At 45.7% G+C, this 16,915-nt stretch overlaps 1 protein-coding gene and 1 non-coding gene across 2 annotated transcripts in view; one reads left to right on the top strand and one right to left on the bottom strand.

Moving 5' to 3' along the window:
• Positions 1 to 16,915, bottom strand: part of MORN1 (MORN repeat containing 1) — a 242,664-nt gene that overhangs the window by 155,879 nt on the left and 69,870 nt on the right. The window contains 1 exon segment of the mRNA XM_038747309.1: positions 9,596 to 9,756. Within this exon segment, the coding sequence (XP_038603237.1) occupies positions 9,596 to 9,756 (161 nt within the window).
• Positions 5,540 to 5,677, top strand: LOC119929290. The gene has a single exon (XR_005451422.1). It is a non-coding gene; the product is annotated as a small nucleolar RNA SNORA7 (small nucleolar RNA).

Raw genomic sequence — 16,915 nt, 5'->3', positions numbered from 1 at the left:
AGAAGTTAAGTGACTTGCCCAAGGACAGACAGGTGGCGGAGCCGGGACTAGAACCCAGATCCCTCAGACTCCCAGGCCACTCAGCTTCCAGGGATGGTCCCGGTGGGCCAGAAAGACCACAGGCACGAGCCCCTTGGGGGTGCAGACTCCAGGGACATATTCCCCTTGCTGACTGTCAGGCTGATCCAGAGCTGCCCTCAGTCTTGCGATACACTCCCCAACACTCCGTCTGGTGAGATGAAAGCAATTTCACCAGCACAATGGAAATGTTGCGCTTCTGAAACGCTTACAAGCGGGCCATGTGATGAGCGAGGCTCGGCCCTGTCTTGAGAAGCCGCGTGGAGAAAACTTCACTTGCTGGCAAAGCACAATGACTTCATTCTCTTCCCTCCCCAAACCTCTTTCACCCCTCCCAGCAATTCTACGAGGTGGCACATTCAAACTGCAGTTATCAGGGGGAAGCAGCAAGAGAAATGCTGGGAGGTGTGAGCGAAGAGGGAAAGATAAGAAATAAAGGCCTTCCATAACAAGGCCTCTTTCAATTCTCCCAAACTAAACTAGGCAGTGCTTTCCTACCTGAGGGGACCTGTTTGCGGAAAGGTCCCGTAACTCAGGGCCAGAGACCCCCTAATGGCAGGACTCTAATCAATCGATCGATTGCTGTTTAATGACCTGTTACTGTGCATCCAGCACTGTACTAAATGCTTGGGAGAGTACCTTTCTCTTTCTAATAATAATAATAATTATGATATTTGCTAAGCGCTTACTGTACTAAGCACTGGGGTGGATATAAGCAAATCGGGTTGGACACAGTCCCTGTCCCCTGTGGGGCTCACAGTCTCAATCCCCATTTTACGGATAAGGTAACTGAGGCCTAGAGAAGTGAAGTGACTTGCTCAAGGCCACACAGCAGACAAGGGGTGGAGTCAGGATTAGAACTCAGGTCCTTCTGACTCTCAGGCTTGTGCTCTATCCACTAGGTCATACTGCTTCTCCCACTAAAACCTTCTTTCCTCTTCTCCCACTCTCTTCCACACCTCCCTGACTTGCTCTCTTTATTCATCACCCACCCTCCCCCCAGCCCCTCAGCCCCACAGCACTTTCGTACCTAATTTGTAATTTTATTTATTTATATGTCTGCTCCCCTGCTAGACTGTAAACTCGTTGTGAACAGGGAATGTGTCTGTTACATTGTTACATTGTACTCTCCCAAGTGCTTAGTCCAGTGCTCTGCACACAGTAATAATAATAATAATAATAATGATAATAATGATGGCATTTATTAAGCGCTTACTATGTGCAAAGCACTGTTCTAAGCGCAGGGGAGGTTACGAGGCAATCAGGTTGTCCCTCGGGGGACTCACAGTCTTAATCCCCATTTTACAGATGAGGTAACTGAGGCCCAGAGAAATGAAGTGACTTGCCCAAAGTCACACAGCTGACAATTAGCGGAGCCAGGATTTGAACCCATGACCACTGACTCCAAAGCCCGGGCTCTTTTCCATTGAGCCGCGCTGCAAGTGCTCAATAAATACGATTGATTGGCTGACTGTCAGAGAGTACAAATCAACAGAGTTGGTAGGCGCGGTCCCTGCCCACAAGGAGATTGGATGAAAGCAATCAATCACCCTCATTTTCAGGGAAGCCTCATGGCCTAGTGGATAGAAAAAGGGGCCTGGGAATCAGAAGAACCTGGGTTCTAATCCCGGCTCTATCTACCAAATGGGGATTAAGACTACGAACCCCATGTGGGACAGGGACTGTGTCCAACCTGAATGCCATGTATCTACCCTAGCACTTAGATCAGGGTTTGAAACATTGTAAATACTTAATAAATATTATTATTATTTTTAGGCTGCAGACCATTCTGAATTGCCAGATCTTGAGCGAGTCATCTTTTCTCAGTTTCCTCATCTATAAAATGAATTAAATGCCCCTTTTCACTCCCCACTAGACTGTGAGCCCCATGTGGGAAAGGGATGGAGCATGACCTGATTATCTTGTATGTCCCCCAGTGTCTAGTACAGTGCTTGGCACACCGTAAGCACTGAATGAAAACTATTATTATTACCATTATTATTATTGCCATTATTTCACCATGCGGGACAAGCAAAGACACAATGTGAGATATGCAGAGACAGATTATATTTAGTCAGAGAGAGGATCCCCCAAGGTAGAGCACTATAGGATTTTACATGTTTCAGAAGAATGACATTTTGCTTCAAATATCTGTTTGCTTGAGTTGTAACGATTGTAACTTGCTATTCCTAGGCTCTGGTCTTTTTTTTTATGGTTTTTGTAGAGCGCTAACTATGTACCAGGCACTGTACTAAGCTCTGGGGCAGACACAAGCTAATCAGGTCGGACATAGTCCCTGCCCTGCGTGAGGCTCAGATTCTTAATCCCCAGTTTACAGATGAGGTAACTGAGGCACAGAGAATTGAAGTGACTTGCCCAAGGTCACTCAGCAGACAAGTGGCAGAATAGAGATTAACCAAGTCCTTCTGACTCCAAGGCTCGTGCTCTACCTATTCTAGAGTTTAGATTAGGGAGGGAAGGTGGTTTGCTGCAACTTCTGGAATCGTAACTTCGACTTGACTCCAAAATAGGAAGAAATGGAAAGACCGACATGAGCTGAAATGTGAAATCTAATATTAATTCTCCCTGGGGGGAATTCTCTCCCCTCCGCCCCCCAGAAAAGCAAGTGACATTCATTCAACCTTCTTACTCTCGTCCTAATTTCAGATTGGTTCAAGTGTTTAGGGACGGTTCTTCACTCCAGTACTATGACTGTCAAAAACACATCCCAGAATATCAGCAACATGAAACGCACCAAAGAAACCACCATAGGACGAACCCTGAATGATTGGAATGATGCTTTTTAAGAAATCTCTCTGCCATTCAATCTGGGGCTAACAGAATTACCCTTTGCCTCGTTCAGTTGGGGAGGAGGAGAGGCTGTTTGTTTCGATTCATCTGTATGGTTTCTGCACTCCCAAATTAAGATGCAAATCGTGTATTTACAATGTATCAGGTTATATGGGTGGGTTCAATATTACTCTTCACAATAAACTGCAGTGATTAAACTTTGATTCAACTCCCAAGATTCAGCATTAGGGCTCCCATGAATAATTCCAAGAATAATAGGGTGTTAAAGCAATCCCAGCATGTTTCTATGAGGAGGGCAGGTTCGGTAATAATTGTCTGTTTTAAAGTTAAACCCAGAAGAAACCTAGGCGCTGAATGAGGAGAGAGAAAAGGAGAGAAATAGAGAGGAGAGGGAAAGAATGACAAATAAAGAGAGAGGCAGGGAGGGACTAGAGAGAGAGAAAAAGGGAGAGGGAGAAAATGAGAAAGACAAGGACGGGGAGTGGGGAGAAGGAAAAAAAAGAAATAGGGAGAAGGGAGGAAGTGGGAGAGAAAGGGAGAGAAAGGAGAGGGAGAGTGAGAGAGGGAAAAGGGGAAAAAGGGGGAGTAGTAGAGAGAAAATGGGGAATGGAAAGGGTAACATCGGGAGAGGGAGAGAGAGAGAAAAAGAGAGGGGGAAAGTGGAAGAGAAAGATAGATAGAGAGGGAGAGGGAGAAAGGAGGGGGGGAAGAGGGAGACAGAGAGAAAGAGAGACTCAGAATTTGTTCTAGAATTCCCCCCCAGGAGTGCTGATGACCCGATCAACTGTGAAAATCAAGCTAGGAAAGTTGTGTGGCATCACAAGACCCCCCTGGAGTGCAAACATTTTGAAAACGTCTTCTTGGCATATAATAAGGGTACAATTAAGATACTTGCAAACCAATTATTTTCAAAAATGGGTTAATCTCCAGGTGGCCAACACTTGTGAATGAAAGTGCCGAAATGAAGGGAGAAAATGCTTTTCTCTCCCCACCTTATATTAGTTGAAAATGAATTTTAAAGAGCACTCCTGGAGCCTTGTAGGTAGGGGTTGGAAAACGTTAACAAGGTACAAAATGTTCCTTAATCTTTCCCAGGACCCAGGGCCTTTCCTGCCTTCCAAAAAGCTCCCTCCTCCATGAGGCCTTCCCCGATTAACCACTCCACTGCCCCCACCGTCATGCCACCCCAAAGCTCCCAAAGCGTACCTTGTCCAATTAATTACCGATTGATCGAGCGACTGATTGATTGCTTTATCCATGAGTTGCTTGGCATTTTGCTTCCACTGAGCATCTCTTCCCCTTGAAAATTCTTCAAGGACAGGCTCTGAAGCTTAGGTTTTCTCTGTCTCCAAACACCCATAGACATATGCCTGGTTGTTTATTCAATAAATTTTCCACTTCCACTATTTATAAATCCTTCTCTCCTAATAGAATACAAGCTCCTTAAAGGCAGAGAACAACTTGACATAAAAGAGAAATTCCTGCTATTGGCTTTAAGGCACCTGATCAGCTTGCCCCCTCCTACCCATCTTCGCAGTCCCTAGACTGTACGCTCATTGTGGGTAGGGAAAGTGACTGTTTCTTGTTGTACTGCACTCTCCCAAGCACTTAGTATGGTGCTTTGCACACGGTATGCGCTCAATAAATACGATTGCATGATAGAATGAATGATCTCCCACACATTTCGCTTCTCTAACACCAACCTACTTAATGTACCTCACTCATCTCTCTCACCAATGCTTTGCTCACATCCTCCCTCCTGCCTGAAATTCCCTCCCACTTTTTTATGGTATTTGTTAAGCGTTTATTATGTGCCAGGGCACTGTTCTAAGCGCTGAGGTAGATACAATCAATTGGGATTCAGTCCATGTCCTTCATGGAGCTCACGGTCTTAATCCCCATTTTCTAGATGAGGTAATTGAGGCCCAGAGAAGTGAAGAAACTTGCCCAAGGTCACAAAGCAGACAAGTGGCAGAGCTGGGATTAATGATGATGATGGTATCTGTTAAATGCTTACTATGTGCCAGGCACTGTTCTAATCCCTGGGGAAGAGCCAAGCTAATCAGGTTGAACATAGTCCCTGTCCCACACGAGGCTCACGGTCTTAATCCTCAGTTTACACATGAGGTAACTGAGGCACAGAGAAATTAAATGTCACCCAGCAGACAAGTGGCGGAGCTGGGATTAGAACCCAGGTTCTTCTGATTCCCAGGCCTGTGCTCTATCCACTAAGCCAGGCATTTTATACCTAACAGGCCACCTCTCTCCCCGTGTGCAAAGCCCTACTAAAATCATATCTCTTCCAGGAAGTCTTCTTTGACTAGCCTCTCATCTCCCCACCATATTCTCCCTCCCTTCTGCATCAACTAAACATTAAAGTCCATACCCTCTTAATGCTTTGATACTCATGCCAACCTCATCCTTGCAGCTCTTGTGTTCAGACCCTTATATTCTGTTGCTTCTCCAAACCGTAATTTATTTTAATGACTGTCTCTCCCACTAGACTGTAAGTTCTTTGAGGGTTGGCATCGAGTCTGCCAACTCAATTGGACTCTTCCAAGTGCTTAGTACAGGGCTCTGCACACAGTAAGTGCTCAATAAATATCACTGATTGATTAATTATCTTATGCACTGTTGCACTTTCTCAATGCCCCTCTCTGGGTTACACCTGGACAGTTTCTAGTACTCTACCAGCCTTGGCTATGTGAGAGAGAGTCAAGCAGAGGCATATCCGTTCCATTCCTAGCTTGGGCAGTGGCTAGTGAGTGGAAGGCAATCTGTTACAAGGCAATCTGCTGCAGGGCAGCAGCGGCACATGAGAGAGTGGAGGGCGGAGACTAAAGTTTACTGCACGGAAGGCGGCAATGGTAAACCACTTTCGGATTTTTACCAAGATAACTCTATGGATACACAACCAGAATGATTGTAGATGGAGAGTGGGGCGTTCTGGGAATGATGTGTCTGTGGTGTCTCTATGGGTCGGAAACGACTCGATGGTTTAAGACAAGACAAGACTTTCTCAATGGCTCACTCAACATCGTAAACAATATTGATAATAACCACGATGACGATGATGCTGCCATTGCTGCTGCTGCCGAGGATGGCTGCCCTAGAGATTCTGGCTCCAAATGTCATTTTTTTCCACTGTGGTGCTCATTCAGCACTTACTATGTGCCAAGCACTATACTAAGCACTGGGGTAGATACAAGCTACTCAGGTAAGACACAGTCTATGCTCCACATGGTGCCCACAGTCTTAATCCCCATTCTACAGAAGAGGTAACTGAAGCACAGAGAGGTGAAGTGACTTGCCCATGGTCATACAGCAGACAAGTGGCAGAGCCAGGATCAGAACCCAGATCTTTCTGATTCCCAGGCCTGTGCTCTAACCACTGGGCCACACTGCTTCTCCACACTGCTTTGTCCAATGCCATAGGTTTCTCCCCAGCTGAAGGGGTACACTCTCCACACTGCTTTGTCCGATGTCATAGGTTTCTCCCCAGCTGAAGGGGTACACTCTCAATGGATGGAGTTGTCACATTGTAATGATATTTTTTTTATAATAGAAAGGTAGATTAAATGAATCTATTACCTGGTCTTTCTCCAGCTCATTTTTGCAAATTAGGTAATGACCCTGATAAAAATGACTCAGAAGGAAGAACTAAAGGTGTGTGGTTTATCAGACAGAAATGAAATCCCTCTCAGGCTGATCTGAAAAGGGTCCAGCATATTGTGGAAAGAAATATTTCACATTTGATATTTTATATTTGTTATACAGTGATTCCCATCATTGTAGATAGCCCCACCATCCTTCCCATCTCCCATGCCCATAACCTTGGCATTATCCTGGACTCCTTTCTCTCATTCAACCCACATATTCAATCCACCACAAAATCCTGTTGGTTCAACCTTCACAACACCGCTAAAATCCACCCTTCCCTCTCCATCCAGACTGCTACTACATTAATCCTTTGGACACGTTTCGGACGTGTTTAATTTAAGGTGTCGGCGGGACATCCAAGTAGGTGTGTCTTGAGGGCAGAAGGAAATATGAGACCGCAGGGAAGGAGAGGGATCAGGGCTGGAGATGTGCATTTGGGAATCATTTGCCCATAATCATCATAGAGAAGCAGCGTGGCTTAGAGAAGCAGCGTGGCTTAGTGGAAAGAACACAGGCTTAGGAGTCAGAGGTCATCAGTTCTAATCCCAACTCGTATTTACTGAGTTGTAACCTCCCCAGCGCTTAGAACAGTGCTTTGCACATAGTAAGCACTTAATAAATGCCATTATTATTATTATTATTATAATTATTGTTATTATTATTATTATTATTATGTGACCTTGGGCAAGTTGCTTCTCTTCTCTGTGCCTCAGTTACCTCATCTGGAAAATTGGGCTGAAACATGAGCCCCATGTGGGACGTGGACAATGTCCAACCTGATTAGCTTGTGTTTACCCCAGTGCTTAGTATAGAGCCTGGCACATAGTAGGTGCTTAACGAATACCATACACAAAACAAAAGACAAGACTGGAGCAATAAGTGGATCGGTCATGGAATGTTTCCTGCCAGTGTGGGCAGAGTTAGCAAGGGGGTGCCAGTCTCCTCTGGGTTGAGAGGGACCTGGAGGGAAAGAGGCCTCTCCTCTCAGCCCCCCAAGTCTTGGATCTGTAACTTTTAGGCACCTGGTCTTCACCCCATCTTCAGAGCACAGGCATGGGAGTCAGAAGGTCAGGGTTCTAATCCCGGCTCTGCCTTTTGTCCCCTCTGTGACCTTGGGCAAGTCACTTCCCTTCTCTGTGCCTCAGTTACCTCAGCTATAAAATGGGGATTGAGACTGTGAGCTCCACGCGGGACAGCAACCCTATTTGCTTGTATCCACCCTGCAGGGCCTGGCACATAGTGAGCACTTAATAAATACCACAATTATTATTATTACATGTCCACAATTATTCATTTATATTAATGTCTATCTCCCTGTCTAAATTGTAAGCTCATTGTAGGCGGGGAGCATGCCTACCAAATCTGTTGTATTGTACTCTGTTCATTCATTCATTCATTCAATCATATTTATTGAGCACTTACTGTGTGCAGAGCACTGTACTAAGCGCTTGGGAAGTACAAGTTGGCAACATATAGAGACGGTCCCTAACCAACAGTGGGCTCACAGTCTAGAAGTGGAGAAGCTGTTGTGGAGAAGCAGCGTGGCTTAGTGTAAAGAGCTCGGGCTTGGGAGTCACAGGTCATGGGTTCTAATCCTGCCTCTGCCACTTGTCAGCTGTGTGACCTTGGGCAAGTCACTTAACTTCTCTGGGCCTCAGTTACCTCATCTGGAAACTGGGGATGAAGACTGTGAGCCCCACGTAGGACAACCTGATTACCTTGCATCTACCCCAGTGCTTAGAACAGTGCTTGGCACACAACATTATTGTTATTATTATTACTCTCAGTTTGGTACACAGTAAATGCTCAATAAATACCACTGATTGATTTGATTGATCAATTGATTGATTGAAGAGAAGCACACATCTGATTCTTCACCAGGTGACTTGGAAGTTCCGGGGAAAGAGGCGGAGATTATCTTAGAGAAGCAGCATGGCCTAATTAATAATTAATGATGGCATTTACTAAGTGCTTACTATGTGCAAAGCACTGTTTTTAAGTGCTGGGGAGGTTACAAGGTGATCAGGTTGTCCCACAGGGGGCTCACAGTCTTAATCCCCATTTTACAGATGAGGTATCTGAGGCCCAGAGAAGTGAAGTGACTTGCCCAAAGTCACACAGCTGACAATTGATGGATCTAGGATTTGAACCCATGACCTCTGACTCCAAAGCCCGGGCTCTTTCCACTGAGCCAGGCTGTTTCTCCTAAGTGGATGGAGCATGAGCCTAGGAGTCAGGAGGACCTGGGTTCTAATCCCGGCTATGCCTCTTGTCTGTTGTGTGACATTGGGCAAGTCACTTCATTTTTCTGTGCTTCAGCTGCCTCATCTGTAAAATGGGGACTAAAGACTCTGAGCCCCACGTGGGACAGGGATAAATTTGCTTTTACAATAATAATAATAATAATAATGATGGCATTTGTTAAGTGCTTACTATGTACAAAGCACTGTTCTAAGTGCTGGGAGGGATATAAGGTGATCACATTGTCCCACGTGGGGCTCACAGTCTTAATCCCCATTTTTTTATAGATGAAGTAACTGAGGCTCAGAGAAGTTAAGTGACTTGCCCCAGCAGACCTGTGGGGGAGCCGGGATTAGAACCCATGACCTCTGACTCCCAAGCCCATGCTCTTTCCACTGAGCCACGCTGCTTTTATCCACCCTGATGCTCAGTACAGTGCCTGGTGCATAGTAAGCACTTATGAAATACTACTAGAGAAGCAGCGTGGCTCAGTGGAAAGAGCCCGGGCTTTGGAGTCAGAGGTCATGGGTTCAAATCCCGGCTCTGCCACTTAGCTGTGTGACTTTGGGCAAGTCACTTCACTTCTCTGGGCCTCAGTTCCCTCATCTGTCAAATGGGGATTAAGACTGTGAGCCCCCCGTGGGACAACCTGATCACCTTGTAACCTCCCCAGCGCTTAGAACAGTGCTTTGCATGTTCTACTAATAATAATAATAATAATTATTATTATTATTACAATACCTATTGCTTCCGGGTTAAGGGAAAGGATGAGCCTCAGACTAATCCATCTGTTATCGCTACTCACCATCTGCGGGCCCAGGGGCATTGCCTTCGCCGCCGAGCTTGGAGTCTGATCCAAATTCCGGCTCCATGCTCCCCTCGGGGATTGGTGATCCCTGGCTGGCTCTGGATTCCGGGCTCGTGGGCGCAACATCCATCAAAGGATAGCTAATGCACTCAAATCCGCTGGGGAGGGAGAGGGGGTTGACGTTTTATTTTGCCTGCCACTCTGACACAAATTAGAATGGGAAGAAGAGCAGCAGAATGTACAGAAAAGGAGATTCATTGCATAAAGCAAATTAGTGACCACAGGAGGGGACGGTGGGAGGCAGAAATAGAAAACAAGTATATCTTCAGGGGCTGCCCAGAACGAGCATGATTCTAAGAGAACGCTTCAGGAGAAAGTTTCATTCCTGCCCCCGTAATCTGCTTGCCAAGTCTCACGCTTAGTGGGGATTGACTCTGGCTGACAGGCCTAAAGTTCGTCCAATCTCATATTTATTTACAATTATTCTTCCCTTCTTCAAAGTCTTATTGAAGACACATATCCTCCTAGACTCCTTCCCTGACTGAGCCCTTCTTTCTTCTTCTCCCACTCCATTCTGTGTTGCTCTGACTTGCTCCTTTTATTCATCCCCCTTCCCATCCCCACAGCACTTGTGTATATATCTGTCATCTATTTATTTATATTAATGTCCGTCTCTCCCTCTAAACTGTAAGCTCATTAGTAGCAGGGAATGTGTCTGTTTATTGTTATATTGTCCTCTCCCAAGTGCTAAATACAATGCTGTGCACATGGTAAGCGCTCAATAAATATGATTGAATGAATGAATGAGTGAATGAATTAAAATATTCCTTCCGTCATATTTATTGAGCGCTTACTGTGTGCGGCGCATTCATTCATTCATTCAATTGCATTTTTTGAGCGCTTACTGTGTGCAGAGCACTGTACAAAGCGTTTGGGAAGTACAAGTCGGCAACATATAGAGATGGTCCCTGTCCAACAACGGGCTTGGGAAAGGACAATATAACAATAATATGCCACATCTACTGTGCAGCCCAGAACAAGGAGGGTCGTGATTTTGTTTAAAGAACACCACTGTGGCTAATCAAGCTTAAACTTTCATTCAATTGTATTTATTGAGCATATACTGTGTGCAGAGCACTGTACTAAGCGTTTGGGAAGTACAAGTTGGCAACATATAGAGATGGTCCCTGTCCAACAACGGGCTTGGGAAAGGACAATATAACAATAATATGCCACATCTACTGTGCAGCCCAGAACAAGGAGGGTCATGATTTTGTTTAAAGAACACGACTGTGGCTAATCAAGCTTAAACTTTCATTCAATCGTATTTATTGAGAGCTTACTGTGTGCAGAGCACTGTACTAAGCACTTGGGAAGTACAAATCAGCAACATGGCCTAGTAGCTAAAACAAGAGCCTGGGAGTCAGAAGGATCTGGATTCTAACCCCAGTTCTGCCACTTGTCTGCTGTGTGACCTTGGGTAAGTCACTTCTCTGTGCCTCAGTTACCTCACCTGTAAAATGGGGATTAAGACTATGAGCCCCATGTGGGACATGGTCTGTGTCCAACTGATTACTTTGTATCTACCCCAGAGCTCAGTACAGTGCCTAGCACATAGTAAGTGCTTAACAAATTACATAAAAAACCCCAACAAATATTACTTCTCTATGTCTCAGTTCCCTCATTTGCAAAATGGAGCTTCACTACCTTAGGAGAAGCAGGATGGCTTAGTGGAAAGAGCACGGGCTTGGTAGCTGGAGGACATGGGTTCTAATCCTGGCTCCGCCACTTGTCTGCTGTGTGACCTTGGGTAAGCCACTTCACTTCTCTGGGCCTCAGTGACTTCATATATCAAATGGGAATTAAGACTGTAAGCCCCACATGGTAAACCTGATTATTTTGTATCGACTAAGACTGTAAGCTCCACATGGTATAACCTGATTATTTTGTATCTACCCCAGCACTTGAAACAGTGCTTGGCACATTCATTCATTCATTCAAACGTATTTATTGGGCGCTTACTGTGTGCAGAGCACTGTACTAAGTGCTTGGGAAGTACAAGTTGGCAACATATAGAGACGGTCCCCAACCAACATCGGGCTCACAGTCTAGAAGAAGCATAGTAAGTGCTTAACAAATACTATTATTATTATTATTATTGTTATTATTATTATTATTATTATCCCCTGACCCCCCTCCTACTTAAACTGTGAGCCCACCTACCTCAGTGCTTAGTACAGTTTTTGGCACATAGTAAGCATTTAATAAATTTCACAATTATTATTATTAGTAGTAGTAGCAGTATTAGCATAGCAGCAGTAGGCTGCAAGTAATCTCCTTGAAGGCAGGGATTGTTTTTATCATCTCTCTGGTACCATACTCCAGTGGGAACATCACTAAAACCCATCCTTTTCTCTCCATCCAAACTGCTACCACATTCATTCATTCATTCAATCATATTTATTGAGCGCTTACTGTGTGCAGAGCACTGTACTAAGTGCTTGGGAAGTACAAGTTGGCAACATATAGAGATGCTCCCTACCTAACAACGGGCTCACAGTCTAGAGGGGGGAGACAGACAACAAAACAAAACATGTGGACAGGTGTCATCAGAATAAATAGAAGAAAAGGTAGATGCACATCATTAACAAAATAAACAGAATAGTAAATATGTACAAGTAAAATAAATAGAGTAAAAAAAATAGTCCAAGCACTTAACTTATTCTGCCTTGATGACTCTATCAGCCTCCTTGCTGACTTTCCTGCCTCCTGTCTCTCCCCACTTCAGTCCATACTTCACTCTGCTGCCTGGATCATTTGTCTATAGAAATGTCCAAGCTGTGTTTCCCACTCCTCAGGAGCCTCCAGTAGTTGCCCATCCACCTCCGCAACAAACAGAAACTCCTTATCATAGGCTTTAAAGCACCTTGCCCCTCCCCGCCACCCCCACTTCACTTCACTTCTCTTTTACTACAACTCGGCCACACTTTGCTCTTCTAATGCCAACCTATTTATTGTACCTCGATCTCGTCTATCTCACCACCGACCCCTCGCTCTTGCCCTGCGTCTGGCCTAGAATGCCCTCCTCTTCATATCCAACAGACAGTGACTCTGCCCACCTTCAAAGCCTTACTGAAGGCAAATCTCCTCCAAGAGGCCTTCCCTGATTAAACCCTCATTTCCTCTCTTCCCAGTCCCTTCTGCATCACCTTGACTTGTTCTTTTTATTCATGCCCCCTCCCAGCCCCACAGCACTTGTGTACATAAGCTGTAATTTTATTTATTTACATTAACATCCATCTCCCCCTCTAGATTGTAAACTCGCTGTGGGCAGGGAATGTCTCTGTTTGTTATTGTCTTGTACTCTCCCAAGCGCTTAGTCCAGTGCTCTGCACATAGTAAGCACTCAATAAATACGACTGACTGACTGGCTGACTGATGAATGGCAGGAGTTAGAGAGTGTGAATGGCACCATGCGAAACTAGCAGTACAATCAATTCCCACACATAAACTCCTCATAACAACTAATAATAATAATAATGGTATTTGTTAAGTGCTTATTATGTGCCAAACACTGTTCTAAGCACTGGGGAATATACAAGGTAATCAGGTTGTCCCATGTGGGGTCCACAGTCTTAATTCCCATTTTACAGACGAGTCGTGGGCCCAAGGCTTGTCCCGTATTCTTGATGGGAGACTCAATGAATTAGTCAATCAATCAATCATATTTATTGAGCACTTACTGTGTGCAGAGCACTGTACTAAGCGCTTGGGAAGTACAAGTTGGCAAAATATAGAGACAGTCCCTACCCAACAGCGGGCTCACAGTCTAAAAGGAATAAATAATTGTGGTATTTGTTAAGCACTCACTAGGTGCCAAGCAGCTTCCTAAGTGCTGGGGTAGAGCTATGGTGCTCAGGTTGGACACAGTCCCCATCCCACACAGTCTAAGTGGGAGAGAGAACAGTTATTGAATCCCCATTTTACAAATGAAGAATCTGAGGCACAGAGAAGTGAAGTGACTTGCCCAGAGTCTCGCAGCAGGCAAGTCGAGGAGGCAGGATTAGAAGCCAGGTCGCCCAGGCCCATGCTTTTTCCATTAGGCCAGGCTGCTTCTCAATCATCAGCTCCCATGAGTGACCCTCCCTCCCTCCCTTCCTTCAAGGCCCTACTGAGAGCTCACCTCCTCCAGGAGGCCTTCCCAGACTGAGCCCCTTCCTTCCTCTCCCCCTCGTCCCCCTCTCCATCCCCCCCATCTTACCTCCTTCCCTTCCCCACAGCACCTGCATATATGTATATATGTTTGTACATATTTATTACTCTATTTATTTTACTTGTACATATCTATTCTATTTATTTCATTTTGTTAGTATGTTTGGTTTTGTTCTCTGTCTCCCCCTTTTAGACTGTGAGCCCACTGTTGGGTAGGGACTGTCTCTATATGTTGCCAACTTGTACTTCCCAAGTGCTTAGTACAGTGCTCTGCACACAGTAAGTGCTCAATAAATACGATTGATTGATTGATTGATTGATTGACCCTGCAGGGTGATCCCACAGGTGATTTGCCCAGCGTATCGGGGGTGAACGCAGAGTGACAAACGCTCTCCCGATCTCCGGAGAGTTGGCTGTTTTCAGAGGGGAGATGTCAATCAATCAATCAATCAATCGTATTTATTGAGTGCCTACTGTGTGCAGAGCACTGTACTAAGCGCTTGGGAAGTACAAGTTGGCAACATATAGAGACAGTCCCTACCCAACAGTGGGCTCACAGTCTAAAAGCTTTACTTTTAGATGTCAACTCGGAACCCCAGACTGATACTCCTCGAACAACAACACGTTGCGCTTTTATAGTATCATGCTTTCTCCATGATGTGTCCCAGCGGAAAGCTTCACGATTGATTACCCAGGCTCCACGCCTCAACCCCCACAGTTTCCTCTCTGTCTGGCACCCCTGGATCTCAGCTCCAGGAGGGAACGTGTCACCGGGAGGCCGGGAGGGATTGCCTTCCTAGGCCGAGCGATGATTGCCCACTTCCCCGTTTGTCCAACTGTCTTCCTGACTCGTGCTGGGGGGTGGGATACTGTACCCTAGCAGAGAGCCCCTAAGGGAGCTAAGGAAATGTGGGAGGAATGGGAGAGTTTGGCTTCTGGGAACTTGAGGGTGTGGATGAAATGTTCACCTGCACACCTCTCTCTCTGTCTCTTTTGCTCTGAGAATAATGAGGATGATTTATGGCTCATGCACTCACTATGTACCAAGCACTGTGTGCTGAGGGAAGACAAAAAATTCATCACATCAGTGTGGCCTAGTGGAGAGAGCACGGGCCTGGGATTCGGAAGGACCAGGGCTCAGATGCTGGCTCCGCCACTTGTCTGCTGTGTGACTTTGGGCAAGTCACTGGGCCTCAGTTACCTCATCCGTAAAATGGGGAAGGAGACTGTGAGGCCCATATGGGACATGAACTCATCGCAACCAGATTACCTTGCACCTACCCCAGTGCTTAGTACAGGCCCACATCATCCCCCGGGCCTGGAATGCCCTCCCTCTGCCCATCCGCCAAGCTAGCTCTCTTCCTCCCTTGAAGGCCCTACTGGGAGCTCACCTCCTCCAGGAGGCCTTCCCACACTGAGCCCCTTCCTTCCTCTCCCCCTCGTCCCCCTCTCCATCCCCCCATCTTACCTCCTTCCCTTCCCCACAGCACCTGTATATATGTTTGTACATATTTATTACTCTATTTATTTATTTATTTATTTTACTTGTACATGTCTATTCTATTTATTTTATTTTGTTAGTATGTTCGGTTTTGTTCTCTGTCTCCCCCTTTTAGACTGTGAGCCCACTGTTGGGTAGGGACTGTCTCTATATGTTGCCAACTTGTACTTCCCAAGCGCTTAGTACAGTACTCTGCACACAGTAAGCGCTCAATAAATACGATTGATTGATTGATTGATTGATACAGTGTCTGGCACATAGTAAGCACTTAGCAAATACCATTAAAAAGCACTCTTCAACCCATGGCATTTATTGTGCGCTTACTACATGCAGAGCACTGTAGTAAGCACTTGGGAGCATACAGAGAAGCAGCGTGGCTCAGTGGAAAGAACCCAGGCTTTAGAGCCAGAGGTCATGGGTTCAAATCCCGGCTCTGCCAAACATCAGCTGTGTGACTTTGCGCAAGTCACTTAACTTCTCTGGGCCTCAGTTACCTCATCTGTAAAACGGGGATGAAGACTGTGAGCCCCCCATGGGACAACCTGATCACCTTGCAACCTCCCCAGCGCTTAGAACAGTGCTTTGCACATAGTAAGCGCTTAATAAATACCATTATTATTATTATTATTATTACATTACAAGAAGCAGCGTGGCTCAGTGGAAAAGAGCATGGGCTTTGGAGTCAGAGGTCATGGGTTCAAATCCCAGCTCTGCCAATTGTCAGCTGTGTGACTTTGGGTAAGTCACAGCTTCTCTGTGCCTCAGTTACCTCATCTGTAAAATGGGGATTTAGACTGTGAGCCCCCCGTGGGACAACCTGAACACCTTGTAACCTCCCTAGTGCATAGAACAGTGCTTTGCACATAGTAAGCATTGAATAAATGCCATTACTGTATTACAACAGAATTGGCAGACACATTCCCTGCCCACAATGAGCTTAAACTCCTGTGGTCAATCCTTCCTGTAACTCGCCCAAAAAGCTGAGCAACAGGAAACGCTGAGTCAGAGAGGCATTCCTGAAGCTGGAGTGAACGCCTTCCCGAAAGTATCCTTGCCTGGAACTCCCTCCCCCTTCATATCCAACAGACCACCCCTCTGTCCATCTTCAATAAAAAGTGCCACACTTGCTAAGCCCTTAACATGGGACCCCACACGGTCCTAAGCGCTGAGGTGGATACAAACAAACCAGGTTGGATACAGTCCTGTCCCAATCTCAATCTCCATTTTACAGATGAAAGACACTGAGGCACAGAGAAGCGAAGTGACTTGCCCGAAGTCACATACAGCAGACAAGTGATGGAGCCGGGATTAGAACCCAGAACGTGCTGAATCCCCGGCCCGTGCTCTATCCATTCTGCCATGCTGCTTCTCCTTCAAAGCCATATTTAAATTACATCTCCTCCAAGAAGCCGTCTCGGCCTTTATTTCCCCCACTCCCTCTCCCTTCTGCATCACCCTTGCACTTGTAACTTTCCTCCCTTTATCCACCATTCATTCATTCATTCTATCGTATTTATTGAGTGCTTACTGTGTGCAGAGCACTGTACTAAGCGCTTGGGAAGTACAAGTTGGCAACATATAGAGACTGTCCCTACCTAACAACG

The sequence above is a fragment of the Tachyglossus aculeatus genome, chromosome 5 (assembly GCF_015852505.1).
Source record: "Tachyglossus aculeatus isolate mTacAcu1 chromosome 5, mTacAcu1.pri, whole genome shotgun sequence".
Lineage (NCBI taxonomy): Eukaryota > Metazoa > Chordata > Mammalia > Monotremata > Tachyglossidae > Tachyglossus > Tachyglossus aculeatus.
The sequence above is the reverse complement of the archived record's forward strand: the minus strand, read 5'-3'. Positions and strand labels throughout refer to the sequence as shown.